This window comes from Equus asinus, chromosome 13 (genome assembly GCF_041296235.1).
Source record: "Equus asinus isolate D_3611 breed Donkey chromosome 13, EquAss-T2T_v2, whole genome shotgun sequence".
NCBI lineage: Eukaryota > Metazoa > Chordata > Mammalia > Perissodactyla > Equidae > Equus > Equus asinus.
In genome coordinates, this window is record NC_091802.1 from 18,026,610 (window position 1) to 18,047,273 (window position 20,664).

At 52.0% G+C, this 20,664-nt stretch overlaps 1 protein-coding gene across 5 annotated transcripts in view; it reads right to left on the reverse strand.

Annotated features, from left to right (window-relative positions):
- Nucleotides 1-20,664, reverse strand: part of ABR (ABR activator of RhoGEF and GTPase) — a 179,206-nt gene that overhangs the window by 92,028 nt on the left and 66,514 nt on the right. For all 5 annotated transcript variants that reach the window (XM_014826907.3, XM_070482624.1, XM_014826909.3 and 2 more), the window contains exon 2: nt 631-815. In XM_014826907.3, coding sequence (XP_014682393.2) covers nt 631-815 — 185 coding nt within the window. The remainder of the gene's footprint in view (nt 1-630; nt 816-20,664) is intronic.

The window sequence follows — 20,664 nt, forward strand, 5'->3', positions numbered from 1 at the left end:
ACACATTGCTATCCCCCGGCCTGTCTCAGTGCACATACTTAATATTCCTTGTCGAACGCTTCTCTTTGGAGCAGAGCTCCTATCAGCAGACAAGAGGAGAGGTGGAAATCATTCGGGCTCAGGGTCAACAGAGAAGGCTGGACAGGGCCCTTGGTCCTCAGCGAATGCTACAGAAGCAGCTCACTCTGCCCCACAGTGAGTACTGAGGGCAGCCTTGGTTTGCTGAGCCAGCATCTGTACATTTACAGCCCACAGGTCACATATGCAGCCACTGCCCAGCTCAGGCCCAGAGAGCTTCTTCCCTCCCCAAGGCCCCATCCTGCTAGAGAGGGGCTGAAAGCAGAAGTGAGGGTGTCCCGGAGGCAGGGGGAGCAGATGGCCAGTAGAGGAGGCAGAGATAGGTGCAGGGCTGGTAGAGAGAGCAGCAGGTGGGGATTGGGGGAGGGGGCAACCTAGTCTGAGGGGGCCCAGGGCTGGAAGGAGATGATGAGTGTACCAAGAACAGCCAGGTCCAAATTTCCCCTAGCAGTGTCCCAAGCTGAGCCTGGCCCACGACATCCATGCATGCCTACCCACCCTCCTCCAAAGCCCCCTCCCTCCAAACCCAGAAGGAAAAGCAGGTGTACCTACCCCAGGTGCCAGCCCCTCGGGTGGAGTGGGGGAGATGCTGTCCCCGCCGCCCTGGCTACGGGCGCTGAGCTGGGGTGACATGGTGGGTGACTCGTCGATGTACGGCATGGTCTCCGAGCCCTCCGGGGGCCCCTTCTGCTCCTCATTCCCCTCTCCGTCGTAGTCGTCTGCCCCGTAGCTGAAGTCTGAGACAAGGAACAAGAAAGGCCACTGAGAGTCCTCCACGAGGGCTGCCAGGGACTTGTAGCGCAGTGGGCGCCGGCGGCGGCCCCCGGCTGCCATGCCCCCGGCCGCACCATCCACGGCCCGGCCCAGGCAGGGGCGCGTGGGGCCCGGGCCTCGTGAGGGGCTGGGGAGCGCCACAGGCACCGGGCGCTGCAGTTCAGGGGCTGCTGGGAGCCGGGGAAGAGCGGCTCTGCTGCTGCCACCGGCTTAATCGCATGCCAGTCGCATATCTGGAGCTGCTGTTTCTTTTGCTTCCTGCCTAATTCCAAGTCTAAAAATTAACAGTGGGAGCAGGAGGCAGGATGCTTCCAACTCTCCTCTCTGAGTCACCATTTTGCTTTTTATAGGGAATAAGGAGGTGGGGGCGGGCCAAGCGATGTCACTTCCTGAGCCCCTCCTCCTTGGGTACCATTTGTACACTGAGCCCGATGCCTGGGGCCGGGGGTGGGGGGGGGTGTTGAAGAACTGCACCCGAGGGAGCCCTCACCCCTTAGAACAAGGCCCCATGCAGGATGGAGCCCAAGGCTGGCAGAGTGTGGGCGAGAAGGTGGCACCGAGGCCTGGCAGGGACACAGTCGAACAGCAGACTCCTCAGAAGCCGGCACTTATTTCTATAATTTCAATGTAGGCTTCCTTCGGAGAAGGAGGGAAGAGAAGGCCACAGGGAAGTCAAGCTGCCGTTAACCCCCTTGGCACTGCCAGCACCACTTAGGCCCCAGGGCCCACGCACAGACACCCCCTCCCAGGGACAAGCAGATCAGGCCTATGGGGGGTGCAGGGCAGCACCTCAGAAAGGCCTCCAGTCAAACCCCACCAGTAGGGTCTCTCCTGCAGCTGCGTGAGGGACCCTCCTGCTACCCTGCATCCTCCTGGCTGGGCCTGTCCCATCGTCTGCTCAGATATCACTTCCTCCAGGAAGTCCTCCCTGGTGCCCCTGCTCAGAACTCCTACAGCACATGGCCTTCCAGTGCCCCTGTTGATCCAGCCCTTTTGTCCCTGAGACCCCAGGGCAGGAAGTGGGTGTCTCAGTCATGGCCGTGTGCCCAGCACTCATGGGCTGACATGCGGCAGGACCTCGGGAAATGTGTGTGGAGTGAATGAATGAGCAGAGGAATGCACTGTCCCTCTCAGGTCTGAGGCTGGAGCCAAGTTCTCCACAGGGCCCTGGCTCCTCCCCCTCTGTCACAACACACCAGCCCCCGGGCAGCCCAAGAATGGTGTCAACGGGTCACCAGGGCGCCCGGCCACAGCTACGCTCAGTCCAATCTGGCCCTTTGGCAGCTGAGAGCTTTCCCCGGCCTCGCTGCACCTGGTCCTGCAGACTTCCTCTGCAGTCTCCATGCTGACAGCCCATTAAGCTGTCAGGGGACATGGCTATTTTTCCCCAGGACAGGCATGCACATGAAGAGCCACAGAACCGAGGGATCCAGCCACTGAGATGTGTGTACGCCACACACCTGGGAAATAGGGCCCACTGCCCCGGAGGGCCCAGGGCTTATGTCTGAGGGAGGCTGGCAGGGGGCGAGCCGACTCTGCTATTTCTGGGGCGGGAGCGGGGAAGAGGAGCAACAGCACCCAGTCTGCCCAGGTCTGGTACTGTGAGCAGGCCTGGCTGTTTGGTGAGACCTACTCACTTTGGAGAAGCACGAGGAGGGAACGAGAGGTCACGTTAACCCGCCCTCTCTCCTCCAGGAGGCTCCAGGCTGTCCCATTAGGGCATGGAGTCAAGGCCAGGGGAGTGACCTGCGGTGGACCCTGGTCTGGCCAACAGTTCAGACTCCAGCAGCCCATGCTGACTCTCCTGTGCACTAAACAATTCCCAGGACCCACAGGACCAGATGCCTCACTCTCCAGACATTTCCCAAGAGCAGGCGTGGAGGGGACCACAGGGAAGGTGGCGTAGATGGCCTCTACGGCACAGCCTGGAGCTGCCTGGGCCCCGGCAGGGCGGGAAGGTCTCTGCCAGCCTTCCTGCAAGTGTGCACAATTCATCCCTGTCAGAGAGGCAGCCACGGGCCCGCATCTCCTGCTCCTCTCAACGCAGCCACGCCTGTGAGGCTGTTCTTTCCCCGATTTACAGACAAGGCCATTGAGTCTCAGAGAGGTTTACACAGAAAGACTTGAACTCAGGTCCGTCTGTCTGTCTCCAAATGCCATCTTCTCCCTCTGAATCTCACTAACCCTCCAGAGAAATCTCCTTCTGCAGGCTTCCTTGTCAGAGGAGGCTGACCAAAGAGGGGAAGGGAAGGATGCCTGAGATGGAGGTGCCAGCCACAGGAGGGGGGGCCCAGGAGTAGAGGAGGGGGCCACAGAGACCTCTGCCAACGTTCTAGATACTTTCCCTTTCATTCCCACCCTCCACAAAACCCTCACAGCCCAGGCAGTCGGTCAGAGACCCAGGAGACCCCTACCGGGAAAAGAGATACAGAAAAAGACAGAGAAACCAACCCTCAGAGAAGGAAGGAGCCCTGGGGACTCAGGAGGATGGAAATCTTCCAAGCAGAGGCTTCAGCTTATGAAAGGCCACACACAGAAAGGACAAGTGGACCATGGCATGGCCACCAAGTCTCGAAAGAGAAAAGGCAGGGGAGGCTGCTGACAGCCAAGATCCATTTCCCCTCCTAGTAACAGAAGTCTCATTATACTTGGAGTGGCAGTGTGCCCAGTGGCTAGTTACAAGACTACTTTTCCTAGTGGAGGGGGCCATGTGATTAAGTTCTGGCCAATGAGATGTTAAGTGGATATGTGTGGAAGTTTGAGGAAGGCTGCTAAAAGAGATGGTTTCAGCTAGAAGGTATAATTCTTTTTTCCCCCTCCATGCTTTCTCCTTCTGTTGCCAGTTTGGAAAGCAGATGGGATGGCTGGAGCTTCAGCAGCCATATTGAACCATGTGGTGACTTTGAGGCTAGAAGCCAGTGCTGAAGACAGCTGAGCAAAAAGCCAGGAGCCTGGGCTGGTGATGGCACAATGAGCCACCAAACCACCCCAGGACTGTCTACTTCTGGATTTCTTTTACATGACAGAAAAAAAATGCCTATGTTATTTAAACCAGTGCTAGTTTTTATGTTATATGCAGTCAAACCTAATTGTAACTGATCCAGATGGTTTTCCTTGACGTCCTGTCTGGGTGCTTTTCCTACTGCCTTCACTCTTCCTTCTAAGTCTCCTTGGTGGAATCCTTTTTCTCTGCCCACTCCTTAAAAACTGGTATTCCTTAACATCCTTACAACAGAATACTGCTCAGCAATAGAAAGGGACAAAGTACTGATACACGCAACAGCAGAAATAACTCTTACAGATTGATGCTGAGTGAAAGAAGCCAGACACAAAAGAGCTCGTCCTCTACGATTCCACCTACATTAAGCTCTAAAACAGACAGAACTAATCGATGACTGAAAAAAAAAAGAAAGAAGATAGTGGTTGCTTCTGGGTGTGGGGTGAGGACAGGAGTGGACTGTAAGGGGCGCAGGGAGCTTTCTGGGGTGATGGAAATGGTCTGTATCTTGACAGGGACTTGGGGTACACTGGTGGATGCCTTCATCAAAATTCATCAACCAGCACACTTAAGATTAACCCATTTCACTAAATATTGAACTCTAGTTAAATGATACGCATGCGGAAGTGTTGAAGCAAAGAGCCCTGATGTTTGTAACTTACTCTGAAACACACAAAAACCCAAACGGATCTGTGATGCTCAGACGGGTGGACAGATGTGCGATAAAGCAAGTGCAGAAAAACGGCAATTATGGACTCTAGGTGGTGGGTACCTGGGTGTTCACTGGCTAACTCTTTAAACTTTTAGGTATGTTGGAAAATTTTCATAATAAAATGATGGGAAAAAATTAGTGTTTCCCAGGCTTCTGTCACCCCTATTCTATTCCCCTTTCCCAAACTTTATTTACACTCCAGGGAGAGGTCTGGGCCGCAGACCCATCTCTCTGATTGTTTCCTGGACATCTCCACCCTCAGGAACCTCAGATCCACCCTTCCCTGGAGTTAACATCCTAGATCGCTCAAGTCAGAAGCCCAGGAGCCACTGCATATTCCTTCCTCTTCCTGCTCCTCGTCTCCTACACCCTGAAACGTTCCCACTGCCCCTCCTGCTCCCCACCTTCACCAACTCTTGTGTGGACAATTCCAACACTCTCTCCCCACAACAGCCAGACCAAATCTGATTCTATTCCTCCTCTGTTCAAAATTCAACAGTTCCCCATTCACTTCAAGGGTACAGCCCAAACTCCTCAGCTGGAGGCCCTTCATGCAGCTGATTTTACCTTTACAGGGTCATATTCTGCTGCCTTGTAATATCAGACATCTTCTAGGTCCCTGTAGTGGGTTGAATAGTAGCCTCCTAAAAAATATGTCCAGGGGCTGGCCCGGTGGCACAGTGGTTAAGTGCGCACATTCTGCTTTGGGAGCCGGGGGGTTGCCAGTTTGGGTCCCAGGTGCGGACATGGCACCACTTGGCAAGCCATGCTGTGGTAGGCGTCCACATATAAAGTAGAGGAAGATGGCCATGGATGTTAGCTCAGGGACAGTCTTCCTCAGCAAAAACAGGAGGATTGGCAGATGTTAGCTCAGGGCCAGTCTTCCTCAGCAAAAAGAGGAGGACTGTCAACAGTTAGCTCAGGGCTAATCTTCCTCAAAAAAAAAAAAAAAAAAAAAAGTCCAGATCCTAACCTTGGTACCTATGAATGTGACCTTATTTGTGAAAAAGTTCTTTGCAGACATAATTAAGGATCTCGAGATGAGATTATTCTAGGTTAACTGAGTGGGTCCTCAATCTGATGACATGTCCTTATAGGGAACAGAAGGGGAGAAGACACAGACTCACGGAAGAAGGCCATGCGAAGATGGAGGCAGAGATTGCAATTATGCTGCCACAAGCCAAGGCATGCCTGGAGCCACCAGAAATCACAAAAGGGAAGTTAGAATTCTCCTCCTAGAGCCTTGCGAAGGAGCATAGCCCTGCCAACACCTTGATTTTGGATTCTGGCCTCCAGACCGTGAGAACATAAGTTTCTGTTGTTTTAAGCCATCGAGTTCGTGGTCATTTTTTAATGACAGCCCTATGAAATTCATATAGTCCCCAAAGACGCAACACTGTTTCTCCCCTCTGGATCTTTGCAAATGCTGTTTCTATACTCAGAACATCCTCCTCAGCCTTTGTCCACCCACTGAAATCCTACTTAGCCTTCAAATCCAGCTCAGATGCATCCTCTCCTATGAACCTCCTTGTCTCCTGAATATATAAAGCACTTTTGCAAACCAATAAGAACAAGATGAATACATCAACTTTCTAAGTGAGGAAGAGAAATGAACAGAATATTAAAAGGAGAACTACCAAAGCCCAATGAGCCTATTTTTAAAAAATGTTAACCTCACTTGTAATCAAAGAAAATGCACACTTCTATTTTTTGCAGTTTCCTATCAAATCAGTAAGAATTAAAAAAAAAAAATACCCAAAGTCATCAGGGAACAGCTACATGTACTCTTGAAGGGTATACACAACTGGCACAACTTTTCTGGAATCCATCTGGTAGCCAGTATCAAAAGCTTTAATGGGGGCTGGCCCCGTGGCCGAGTGGTTAAGTTCACGTGCTCCGCTGCAGGTGGCCCAGGGTTTCACCGGTTCAAATCCTGGGCGCGGACATGGCACCACTCATCAGGCCATGCTGAGGCGGCGTCCCACATGCTACAGCTAGAAGGACCCACAACTAAAAATATGCAACCATGTACTGGGGGGATTTGAGGAGAAAAAGCAGAAAAAAAAAAAAGAAGAAGATTGGTAACAGTTGTTAGCTCAGGTAGCAATCATTTTTTAAAAAAAAAAGCTTTAATGGCTGGTACAGCTTTTAATCCGACACAATCCAAGACTGTGTCCTGAGAAATTAATTATAAATGTACACAAAAATAAAGTTACAAGGTTATTAATTACAGGGCTGTTAACGATTTTGAAATATTAAAAACAACTTAAATGATTAATTATAGGGACTTGGTTGAGTAAATTATGGTCTTTCTCCAAGATCGACTTCTATGTAGCCATTAAAAATTATATGGATGATGTACAGCATCTTATTGAGTTAAAAATGGAAATTAATAACAGTATGTACAGTATGCTACTATGTTGAAAAAAATTAAATTATCTGTATGTACATAGAATAAAGCCTGCAAGGCAACAACACAAAACAAGTATAGAGCATTCAGATTCTGGGAATTTGAAAGAAATGAATACACGGTCTCTGCTCTCTAGGACACTAGCAGATGTTGTTTGTTTCCTACCCAATGTCCATTTCCCCTTTCTCCCTGCTTACCTTACCCTGGCTTTATATGAGGCGGCAGTCCCACTCAAGATACTGACTTTCTCTGCCTCTCTTGCAACTAGGAGTGGCCATTTGACATCATTCTGGTCAATGAGACTCAAGTGAAATATTCTGGGGCCTCTGGCATGGTCTTTCATAATTAAAAAGGTACTTCTCACCTTAAACTCAGATGTGATAACCGGAGCTACAGTGGCCACATTGCTGCCATGAGGAAATGATCAAGAAAGAACAGAGACACTTCCCTTATGCTGTTGAGCTGCTCAGCTACACTAGAAACAGCCCACTTCATTTTTTGCTAAGTAGGAAATATAAGCCCCTATATGGTGGATTTTCCACCACTTAAAAAGAACACATTCAGGGGCCAGCCCAGTGGCACAGTGGTTAAAGTGTACATGCTCCACTTTGGTGGCCTGGGGTTCACGGGTTCAGACCCCAGGCGTGGACCTACACACCGCTCATCAAGCCATGCTGTGGCAGGTGTCCCACATACAAAGTAGAAGAAGATAGGCACAGATGTTAACTCAGGGCCAATCTTCCCCAATCTCCCCCCCCCAAAAAAGGAACACATTCTTAAGTAGTACTCTTACAGCCCAGTAAGCAATAAAACATCCTAGATGCTGTGACAGACATACCTCCCAGGCACAGCAAGGCAGAGAGCAACAGGGGGTATGAGGGGATGGCTAGAAGGTCTTGGGTGATACTCAAAGGGAGGTGGTTTACCACTGTGGCTAAGAGTGATGACCCGGGGGTGGCATAGCCTGGTTTCCAATCCAGGCTCCGTCGCTTCCTAACCTCTCCGTGCTCAGAAGAGTGCCTGGCACAAGGCAGCCACTTATAAATGGACGGTGGTTAAACGAATGAATGTGAAAGAGGAAGACGAAGGGACCGAGTGCCCAGGGCTGCTGCGAGGATTAAACCGGGTAACGCACGCAAAGCACTTAGCACATAGTAATCACCCAATAAATCTTAGCTGCTATTATTAATATTATTAATTGAATCTTGAAAGATGTGTGGGTGCTTGCCAGGTGGATGGGGGATGGGAGCAGAGTTCTAGGCAACGAAAAGAGGCTTGGCAAAGGCACAGAGTGTGAAATAGCAGGGTCCCTTAAGGGGACTATAAATAGCCTGGCATGGCTAGAACACTGAGTGAGCAGGGGGTGAGATGCAGACAGCACTGGTGGGCACGGACAGCCTCATGAGCTGAGCTAAGACTTAGGCAGGACCCAGTGGGGACCACCAATTTGGACCATTACCTTCTCTGGGGTCCTGCCAGCCACATCATTGCCGAGCGTCACTAACTTTAGATCATTCTTCCCGATGCGTATGTTCCTCTGTTGAGCTACAATGCAGGCAGAATCCCGTGATCTCCAGCTCTCCTAGGAGTCACCCAGATTGGGACCACATGTGAACAAGGGTTACCTATTCCAAGCCTGTAATGCAGCCTGTGCCAGATGACAGGATATGAGCCAACCAGCAACAGAGCATGGAGACCTCAGACATGATCTTCTGGGCAAGGCAGAGAGTTTGCCTCTGGGAGGTAGGTTCAAACACAAATGACTGACCCTCATTTCTACCATCTTAAGCTCTGGTAGGCGCACGTGGGAGGTAGGGACACCCAAATGCCTGGAGGCACGCAGATGTCAAGCTGTTTACAACCTTCCCCTGAGACTGTCCAGCACCAATGACCAATGGACACAGCCAAGAATACATCTTGATACCCCTAGCCCCCAAAACAGATGCTGAGGGCAGTTGTGGGGGTCTTCCCAACCTCTCCTTGGACACCCTTTAAGAACTGTGGGTGCAGGATAAAGTTGAGTTCCAGGTGTGGAATGCTCCCGCCCTCCCAGCAGGAGTGGTACCAAGGCTGATACCAGGTGAGAAATTTATTTTCTGCCCTAGAACTGATGATGGGGGTGGGGGAGTGAAACTTGGGAGAGAGCTCAGGGAAGCCCAGGCCTGGCCATCATTCCCCTGGAGGCAGCATCAAAAGTCTTCAGAGGGGGGCTGGCCCCGTGGCCGAGTGGTTAAGTTCGCGCGCTCTGCTGCAGGTGGCCCAGTGTTTCGTTGATTCGAGTCCTGGGCGCGGACATGGCACTGCTCATCAAGCCACGCTGAGGTGGCATCCCACATGCCACAACTAGAAGGACCCACAACGAAGAACATACAACTATATTCTGGGGGGGTCTGGGGAGAAAAAGGAAAAAAAAATAAAATCTTTAAAAAAGAAAAAGTCTTCAGAGAGCATCAAAAGCCGTTGTGTGCCACATGCTGCATCAGGTGGTAACAGAGCAGCGGCGTGCAGACTCCGTTCCTGCCCTCTAGGATCTCCCAGTGGGGTCCTACACATGCTTGCTGTCATCTGTGACTGTGCAGGGCAGTGGGCTGTGTGCAATTCATTTCATCTTCAGAGCAACCTCGTGATGGACGAATCTTACAAACACTACGTTGAGTAAAAGAAACCAGACACAGAAGAGTACGTACCGTAAGAGTCCATTTATATGAAGTTCAAGAACAGGCACAATGAATAGATGTCGATAGAAGTTCACAGTAGTGGCCACCTGGGGGTGCCTGTGGGAGGCACTGGGTGTTGACTGGGAAGGGGCACGAGGGAGCTTCCTGGGGCGCTGGAAACGTTCTCTATCTTGATCGGAGTGGGGGTTACACAAGCAGACATATGTAAAAGTTCTTTAAGCTGTATGCTTAAAACTGGGGCACTTAAAAAAGTTAAAGAAAATTTTAAAAGCCAAGTAAGTAGTACCACCCTGATTCTCACTTACAATCGAGGAAGTGAAGGTGTATGGAGTTAAGTCGCTGGTCCAAGGTTTAATGGCTGTTCAGTGGAAACCCTGATTGAACATAGACAGTCTGCCTCTGGGACCTGTGCTTGAACCATTATAACACGTGGGACCTGTACCAATAGGAAAAAAGCCACAGGGGCCGGTTGCTCTCAGGGCCCACGAGTGAAAGAAATAACCTGTGTCAAAGTCTGGAGGCGTCTGCAAAGAACCGAGGCAGGACTGTGTCCATTTGTTCAAGGCTGTGAAGAACAGCCTGGTGTAGCTGAGGCTGAGGGCCCGGGAGCCCTCCTCCTGCATGAGTAGAGTCCTGCCGACTTGCCATCCCTGTTGCTAACTCCCAGAAGATGATTCCTCTCCCGGCTCAGATCTCCCTCGGATGCCGGCACCGGATGGAAGCCTGCACTGACCCTGCTGTGAAACTGCGCACTTGTGGTTTCTTCCATGTTGGCCCCTCCACCAGGAGGTGCACAGAGCTGCCCATTTACCCCAAATCTTCTAACTCTCTCAAACCCCTTCCCAAAGTAAGCTGGGTCTCCCCACATTCCCAGCAGGCCAGGACGGGCTAGACTCAGCAGTGGAGTCAGCTCTGAGACTGACAACCCCCACAGGGACCCTCATCTCCTCCGCTCAGCTGAAGGGCACATGGGGCTCTGAAACTGGCCCCCTTCCCTCCCCCCCCCACCACCTGGTGGAAACCAAGACCCCAAGGCAGACTCGGAGTCCGGGGTCTTCTCGCCTGTGCCAGAGCTGGGCTGCCGCAGAACTGGGAGGACTGTGTTTGAATACCAGCTCTGGGGATCATCAGCTGGCTGGCCCTGGGCCTCTCTGAGCTTCAGTTTCTCATCTGCAAGACGGGGTAACAATGCCCAGACTAGTTGTGAGACGACATTAAATAACACCATGTAGGTTAAAGAACTGGGACAGCGTCCAGCCAGAGCCGTCCTCAAAACAGGCCGGCTGCAGGAACAGGAGAGCGAGCTGGGCACCTGCAAGGTCCCGGTGACCCCAGCTGACCCAGTAGACACCATCAGGAGTCACTCAGTCGTGGCCTGGCACCAAGGTGAGGTGTCCTGAGATTAGCATCTTTTCCGTGGGATAAGGCACCTCTTTCTCAGCATCCCCTGCTCTGTGACTAATGAAAGAGAGGGTGGGGAACGAGGACAGCAGGTGGTCAAGGGCACAGGCTCTGAGTCAGACTCAGGCTCCAATTCCAATATTACCACTTAACAGCCACATGACCTTGGGCAAGCAACTTAATCTTCCAGAGCCTCAGTTTCCTCATCTGTAAAATGGGGATAACACACAATGTCTATACCTCATGAGGTTTCTGTGAGGTCTCAATGAGAAAATACATGCAATGCAAGGTACCTGGCCCAGGGCAAGCACTAAATAAACAGGAGCTGTTATCATTACTACCCTGGTCCTCTTCCTGAGGAGTAAATGCCCTCAGGGATCTCCTAATCCTTGAAAAACAAAAAACAAACCCAGGGCTTTCGCTAGGTACAGCTGGGCTAGGCTCCCAAAGGTCAGCTGGCCCAACAGTTCACTGATCAGCCCACAGGCAGTATGCTCAGCATTGAGCAAGGCATCACGGGCCATGGAAGTAGCTTAAATCTTAAACTTTAAGACATCAGTTCCAACTTTCCCTGAACACTAGAATCTCCTGGGGAGTTTGGAAACTCCTGGTGTCTGGCTCCCAGCTGAGGGATCCACACTGAATTGGGGTGAGATGGCCAGGGCAGCAGGGCTGCTGAAGGCTCCCCGGGGATTCTAATGTATTGTAAGGCTCAGACCCTCCAGTTTAAGACAAGGACCCTGAAGTCACAGCTCTTAAAGTCGAACAACACTAAACTCCAAAAACAGCCCCGGGAAGCCATCAGCCAGGTGGCATGAGAAGCACAGGAGAGGTTGCTCGGAAGAGGCAGAGTTTGAATTAAGACTTGAAGGATGGGGAGCTTGCCCGGGAAGAAGCGAAGGAGGCAGACAGAAAAAGCTGTTCTCTGATTGCACCCCGTGGGCAGGCGGGGAGGGCAGCCCCTGTCCCATTCACACAGGGCCCTCAGCCTTGGCCTTTAGCAGCCCCTGGACCACATGATGGCCTCCCTCTCACCGCGAGGCCTTCAGATAGGCCAGGAACAGGGGGACGAACCCAGCAAAGAGGCGACTGGAAAACAGGGCAGAGGCGAGCAGGCAGCTGGTCCCCTCTGGAGCGCAGGGTTCCGGCTCCGCCCCCGCCGCTGGGAACAGACTCCAGGCCCCCAGCGGGGGTGCGGCTCGGCCTCTCTGGTTGCCATGGAGACGCGATCTGATCCTCCACCTCCAGGCTCCCTCGGGGAGGCAGGCAGAGACCGGGCGCCCCCGGAGAAGCCAGGGCCTGACAAAGGAATCCTAGGTCTTGCACATCGGTAGCAGGGGCAGAAGCAGCAGGCGAGGGGATGGGGGCCTGCCAACCGACCCTGGGCAGAAAAGAGAGAGCGGCTTCACCAGGGTCCAGGCTCAGAGAGATGGAGAGAACAGGTGACTATTATCTGCACCGTGTTTACAGTGTACAAAGCAAGCTCGCAACCGGGGTCTCAATGCATCCTCACAATCCAGGGAAGTTGTTAGAGTAGATATTACTCCGCCATTATACAAAGGGAAAAATTGAGGCTCAGAGAGATTCTGGGTCTCATTCATGGCCACCTGGCTAATAAACAACTGAGCCACAACTTGAAGGCTGCCCTTTGAAGCAAGTCCATTGCTTTTTGTACTTTGACATACTCCCCTACCCAGGCAGAGGGGCCTAAAATTCCTAATTGCTCTGTAGGAAAGGCAGTTATATATATGCCCACTAAATATATAGGAATAATGTGCAGAATGGCCGGATGACCTTGACATAATGGAGGAAATCTTACTTCATCTGTAAATAAGCAACAGTCATTCAACAAACATCTCCTAAGTTATTATGTGTCAGACACAGCAATATGGACAGACCCCAAGCTGGACTCGGTGGCCCCAGCTCTACTACCAGTAGCCCAACAGCCCGTCAATGGGATGTGATGAGTCAAGCCCCAGGGGCCAGAAGTCAGACGGATCAGGGTTCTGGTCCCAGCTCTACAGGACTTCCCACAAGCTGCTCATTCTCGGGAGCCTCCACGTCTGCACTGTAAAATGGGATGATGCGGCTGCCCTGCCATTCCATGGGGCTGCTCTGAAGAGTGATGAGAGACATCAGACAAGAATAGTATTTCACAAGCAATACAGCATTCGACCAATCGGATAAACAAAAAAAATCTCGCCTAGGAAGAAAGTCGTCTGTATCCGTTCGGCCTGTGGTGTATCCTGGCTTCCCCACTAGGTGGCAAGAGTCTGGCGCGCCCTCTCCTATTTGTCCCGCTTGTCTAATTCGTGGCGCTCAGGACAGTGTTCACACGCAGCAGATGCTCCATAACTGCCGACTGGCTGATACAAACCACCTAAAACTCCTCCCAATTTCTTCCCATAACAACCAGTTCAGTTATTTAAGGTCTGGGGCCAGGAGGTCACTCTGACAAATCCTGCAGGAGCTCTAAGCCTTGTTAGAGTTAAGGGCTTTAACTGGCTCCTGCCTCCCCTCTGAACCGTCGTGAACTGATAACAAGTAATGAGCCCAGACTGATTTGATTTAAGGCTCTCTCTCCCTGCACAGTGAGGGGACATGCTGCTTGCCCTGCAGAGGCAGAAGGGGGAGGCGCCGGGAGGACAGGAAGAGGGAGAATCCAAGGACCATTATGACAACGACCTGCAAATCCAGTCCCATTTATCACCCGCCTGGGATGGCCTTCTCAGAGCCCCTCTCCCATATATGGTTTCATGAGTCCTTAGGGTATTTATGAAAAATTAAATGACTCTCAATCTAGTACTGGGAAGAAGGGGCAGTTCAGAGAACAGATAAGTAATATAAGGTCCAGAGAGGTCAGTAGGATTCTCAAAGTGGCCTTACACATTGGAGGCAGCCAGGATCAGAATCTATGACCCCCGCCTTCCACAATGGGGGCTCCCTCCAATCCCAGAGCCAAGTGGCTCCAGGCTCCCCCCTCTCCGCAGAAGCCAGCCAAGACATTCCCAACTTGCACACACTTGCACACCCTCACACCTACACCCACAGAAACACCCCGCACCTCTCCCCATTGCTGCCAGGAGTCCAGACTTGCTGGCATTCAGCTCAAGCTGCTGGCTCTCCAATAAGTAATTCTACTATTGAACAGGGCCAGAGGAGGGAACCTCACAATTCACGTCCTTCTCCCCTCCCCTCAGCCCCAGAGTGCCAGCGGTTTCACCTGCTCTGACTTCCTTTTGTCACCCACCGAGAGGAGATGAGAGGAGCTCCCCGAGCTGAAATACCAGCATCACTTTTCCCCTGGGGTGGTACAAAGCCAGGTGAGGGCTGAGCTGGGGAAGGGCAAGGTGGTTAGCCGGGCCGGTGGGTCTCTGCTCTTTGCCCACATGCACACACACACAGACACAGACACAGCCACCCTCTTAAGGCCCTGTCACCTTCTGACTCCCTCGGCACTGGTCAGCCCTCACACACAATTCTCCATTCTCCTTCTTCCCCTGCTGCAGTGACCTGGAGGCCAGGGGGTCTAGATGCTGCAGCCTCCATCAGACTGGGTCCCTGGTGAGCATGTAGAGCAGAGGCCCCTGCCTACCTGTGACGGCCTGGCACAAGCAAGCAGCAAACCTTGCTTGTGTTAAGGCATGGGGATTTCAGGACGAAGTTGGTTCCGCAGCATAACCAGCCTATCCCCTAACACACCACCTCCTCCAGGGAAGGTCAGCCCACCAGTCCCCATCTCAAAGAAGTGCCACATGTACTTCCGAATGCCTGACAGTCCCTGTCTCCTAACATCACCCATGCTGGGCTCCTGGTGAACCACAGCCATCCTCCTCCAGCTCAAGAGAGAACCAGGAACACGGCACCCTCTTCTGAGGACAGAGGGGAAGGAAATCTGGAATGTCCTCAGGCAAGTAGGTTGGTGCCAGGAGCATCAACAGCTTAGTGTTTGGCAGAAGCCGACACCAGAGGGCCAAGCCATCCCCACCAACTTGGTGACCCACCCACTCTCCTGGGGCTGAGTCAGTGGGCCCAGCCCTGACCATGCCCCAAGGATGGCCTATTGCTGACGTGTGAAGTAAGCCCAAAAGTAGACAGGGAAACACCCATGTTCATTGCAACATTGTTCACAACAGCCAAAAGGTGGAAGCAGCGCAAGTGTCCATTTATGGATGAATGGAAAAACAAAATGTCTCATATACATACAATGCAATATTATTCAGCCTTAAAAAGGAAGGAAATTCTGACACGTGCTACAATGTGATGAACCTTGAGGACGTTATGCTAAGTGAAATAAGCAGCCACAAAAAGACAAATCCTGTATCACTCATAGGAGGTACTTAGAATAGTCAAATTCATAGAGACAGGAAGTAGAATGGTGGTTGCCAAAGGCTGGGGGCGAGAGAAGAGGGGGAGTTAGTGTTTAATGGGTGCAGAGTTTCAGTTTTGCAGATGAAAAGAGTTCTGGAGATGGATGGCGGTGATGGTTGCACAACAATGTGAATGTACTTAATGCCACTGAACTGCACACTTAAAAATGATTACTACGGCGAATTTTATGTTATGTGTATTTTACCACAATTTAAGAAATTGAATAAAATATAACTTAAAGAAAAAAGCAGATAAGGAAGGAGCAACACCGAAGACAGAAGGTCTTTCACGGGGATTAACAGGGGAAGGGGACGACACCAGGCCTGGAGCCCACTCAGCTCCCAAAGAGGGCTCTGCAGTCCCCTTCTGAGACACAAAGGCAGGTTCCACCTCCACAGCTCATTTCTGCGGTGCTGCCAACTTTCTGGCACAAGACAAGCCTGGCTCTGCCCTAGGCAAGGGCTTGCCAGGCATTTGTCGGCTCCAATTCCAATGCTCCTTCCCCATGAGGCAGCACCTGGGCACCCACGACAGAGATCAACCTGCCCTAAACCCAACCAATGCCAATGGCAAGTATCGGGGAGCAGCCAGAACAACCCCGGGGCTCGCGGCTAGAAATGAAACATCCCTTAGGTGACTACTTTCCCTGGCTCTGCCTGTACTCCTCTGCCACCTCCCAAGTCCTCCCCTCAGATCCATGCAGCTCCATCCTCCCACCTGGCAGCGAGAGATGCTATAGGCTTACCTCCCACAGGAAGGCAGCCTCCTCCAAGAATCAAGCTCAGGATCAGACATGGCCCAGGGGCTGACAGAAGATGGGGGTGGTGGGGAGTGGACAGCACAGGTGGAAAGGAAAGGAGATATTTCAACCTGGCCCCCATAACAAGGGTGGCTGTAGACCACAGGCCAGAGAGGACAGGCCGAGAGACTGGCACCAGGGCCTACAGGGCTGGCGGGACCTTCCCCGCCCTGGGTGTTTACACTGGGACCCTCTGTGCACAGGCAGATTGATGGGATGAGGCTGGAGCAGCAATGGTCAAGGTCATTACCTCGGCTCCGAGGAGAGCTCCTGGAAACATCCCTTCCACGCCTGGGTATGTGAGATGAGAGGAGAGAAGAGGCACAGTTCCCACAAAAACCAGGGGTGGCTGATGTCAGAGACCACATCTCACATACAGGACCTGTGGGCAGGCAAGTGGGTACATCCTAGTCTCCCAAGAAAATGAAAGCAAGATTCCGAATTAGGTGAGAGCAAAGGGTTCCCGGGTCTGGAGGCTTCCTCTAGGAGCCATGAAAGGACAGAGTGGTGTACCGTGCTTTCATGGCACTAGCTCTGGAGCCAGGCTACCCAAACTCAAATCCTAGTTCTAGCCCTGTGACCTTGGGCAACTTGCTTAAACTCTCTGTGCCTTATTTCCTCCTTTATAAAATGAAGATAATAACACTATCTCGTGGAGCTTTTGTGCGAGTTAAATGACTTAGTTCAATTAAAGGCGCTAAGAACAGTGCCTGGCATGTCGTAAGTAACGTTGGTGGTTGTTATTGTTGATTATCGCTATTATTATGATTTTCTCCCCACAATCCTGGCCCTGGGAAAGACACCAAGAGAAAGCCCAGATTGTCTGGTGCCTTCTCAGGGGCTGTGGGCAGCACACACGTTACCCAAGCACCGAAAAAGGCACAAGAGAATGGCCCCAACACATGGCAACCGTGCTCCCACTTTCACGCCTGTTCCTCCTACGGCCACTGTCCACTCTCAGCCCTAGATCTGAGCTCCGTCCTGGGAGCCTGGGGCCCATCAAGAGGGCTAGGCAAGCGATCCAGGCACGCGGTCTGCAGCAATATGCTCCACAGCCCTACACAGAGGGAGCAGAGCACCCGGCCTCCTGGGAACCACAGAGGCAGGGAGGGGCACTCACGCACACAGGGCCAGGTTTCTCTGGGCTCCGACAAATACACAGGGCACAGCCATCAACACACAGAAGCTCACAAGTGCAGGCTTGGGCCTTCCCTCCCACTGCCGGTATATCGGTATTGGGATGTGTGTGTGTGTGTAGAACATTTTGATCAAGAGCTCATGCTCTGGAGCCAGACAGTCTGGGCTTGAATCCCAGCTCTACCTCTTACCAGCTGTGTGACCTTGGCCAAGTCACTTAACCTCTCTGTGCCTCTGTTTCATCTTCAAAATGGAATAATAGCACCCAAACCACCAGGGTTTTTGTGAGGATGAAACAAGTAAATACATCTAAAGTGCACTTAGAAGAGTGCTAGCACCACTAAGTATTAACTACTATTACCATGCCTTATAAGCTCAGCAAGTCAGATCTTAACGCCTGGCAGGCTCTTGCAGAGACCCTAGCTCTCCTCTGGTTCTACGTCTTACCTTGGACCAGTTCACCAAGACCCCCTCTGCTGAGAACTCATCTGACAATTAGTCCTCGCCCCTAGAGAGCCGCAGGCAGAAATCCCAAGCTCGGTCTATGTACCAGGTCTGGGCTTTGTCAATGCAGTGCCCTGACCTCACCAACTGCCTCCTGGGTTTTCCTCTGTCCAGAGGCAACGCCCACATCTCTCATTCTTCCCGTTCAGAAATCAGAAATAGCTCCAGTCAACCATTCCCCACACAGAACCTGTGTTTTTCTCTGGGGAGAGACTGCTATGGTTTTTCCGCCAGAAGATGTACAGTGTGTTTCTTTACTGGACGCCTACAAATTCCTGATTCTAGGGGCATCAGGAATCCAAAAGAACAGGACTTGAAGCCCAAAGATTTAGGTTTAACTCTTTAGGCAAGTCACTTAAACCCTCTGGGTCCCCGAGCTTGCTCCTCTGCAGGAGGACAGCATCCCCTGCTCCCCGGTGTGGAGGTAAGGAGATGACAGAATGATGGGCAGTGTCTAGGGCAGTGCCCTGCACCCATCAGGAGCTCAGCGCAGCTGGAACATGGACTTTTTTCCTCCTTTCCCATTATAGGCAAACTGTGGGCAAAGAGCTCTGAACCGACGTACCGTGCTGGCTTGGCCAAGTAGCATGTTATCGCCAGCGTGATGAGGAGCTCTGTCAGATGGTTTAGAAAAAAATTCACCATGCAGCCTGGGATTATTGCCTGGGATTCAGAGGAGCCCTCTGTTCTGGGTGACGGGTTGCATCCTGGGCCCCTCCCTGCCCCCAGAATCTGATTTACTTGGTCAAATCACCCACTGCCCCCAGAACTAGGCAGAGGGGCCTAGGGAGCTACTTGTGCCCTCTAGTCACACCCACCCCACCCTGGTCAATGCCCACACGGCTTTTGGAGCAGCTGACCCCATCATGCCCACCCAAGCAGATGACACATCTCCCAGTGGAAAGGCTGGGAATACAGGCCCACAGACCCGCGTGCCTATCACGTGACAGCATCACGAGGCGAGAAAACCACACCCTGCAACTAACTCATCTTTCTCACTGGTTTGAAGCCTAGTGGTCACCATAGCAACAGGCTCCCGCTCCAGCCTGCCAGGCGGGGCTGATGCAATTCTCAGGCAGTGAGCAAGTCAAGCTCAGCTCATACAGCTCCATTCCCACTCAGGGGTGGTTGAGGGGGGAGAACAAATGCAGAGGGAGGAGACGGGCACACACCCCACAGAAATCTCTGCTCTCCCCCCAGTGCTGCTTCGAGGGCTGGACCTAAGGGATGTGGGCCCTGAAGCAAGCAGTGGATTCCCCCAACAAATAAGGTGTCGCTGCAGTGGCTGCCACTTCTGGGTGATTCATCTCCAAGGCCTTAGGAGATGTGGAGGAGGCGGACAGAGACTGCACCATGGGCCTCTCTACTACCACGTGGCCCCTTCCCCGCCTTCTGAGCCAGCACCCCACCAGCTGAGCACCCCCGCTTCCCTCAGCCCACAGGCAGCCCAGCTCTTCAGAATTCAACTGGTGCAGGTTTCCAGTGCTCTGCTCAGTTACGTTCTCCACATCAGTGGCACTAAAGCACCTAGAAATCCAGAACTCCCTGCAAGCTAAAACATCCCATGAGACCATCCTCCCAGCTCTCTATCCCCCTTGGCAAGGGTTTCTGGCTGCCCTTGGGAAGTCTTTTTCACCGGCTGGAGTCCATGTGACACAACAGTCCTACACCGAGGACATATTGGCCAAGAGCCACCTGACCTCTTTAAGCGTCCAAGTTCCCTGACCTCATGGAACAAGCACGCAGAAAGGAGGGGGTCAGGTCACCCACTCCCACCCACCCACCACACACACACACACACACACACACACTAAGGACACAGGAAAGGAGCCATGTCAGAATGAGAGCTTGGCAATGCTGGTGGCCCTCTCTAGCCCCCCAGGCACCTACCCATAGATGCAGGGCTCTCCCTCCCAAGGCTGCTGTCCTGGTGAAGATGCCTCTAGTGCCAGGAACGCTTCCCTCCTGAGGGCCCCGTTCCCTTCTCCATCCCAACGGCCACCTCCTGCAGTATGCTCCCTCCTACCTGGCCTGCATCAAGGGCATCCACCCAATCAGGAGCTGGGCACAAACAGGCCCAGCTCTGGGACCTTGCACCCAGATGGATACGGGCAGTGATTAACTCCAGGGGCCACCTGGGAGATGGCGTTCAGCAGTGGGATGTCCCGGTAACGCTTCCTGCAGGAGCCTCCAGGACTCCAAGCGCAGGTGGGCAGAGACAGTAAACTGTTAGAGCTGGAGGTAGCATTCTAGATACAGAGGCCAACAGAGCAGATATGAGAGTCTAGAAATAAACACATCTTCCTATGCTCAACTGATTTTCAACAAGGGTGCCAAGACCATTCCATAGTTTTTTCAACAAATGGTGCTGAGACAACAAGATAGCCATCTACAAAAGAATGCAGTTGGACCCTTCCTTCACATCATACACAAGAATGAACTCAAAACGCATCAAAGACCTAAATGTAAGAGCTAAAACTATAAAACCCTTAGAAGAAAACAGAGGCAAAGTTCATGACCTTGGATTTGGCTAAAGATTCTAAGACACCAAAAGCACAAAAACAAACGACAACATAGATAATTTGACATCATCAAAATTAAAAGCTTTTGTGCTTCAAAGGACACTAATGAGAAAGCGAGAAAACCCACAGAATGCGAGAAAATATTTGCAAGTTATATATCTGATAAGGGACTTGTAGCTAGAATATATAAAGAAATCTTACAGCTCAACAATGAAAAGACATGTAACCCAACTAAGAAAGAGGCAAAGGATCTGAATAGATATTTCCCCAAGGAAGGTAC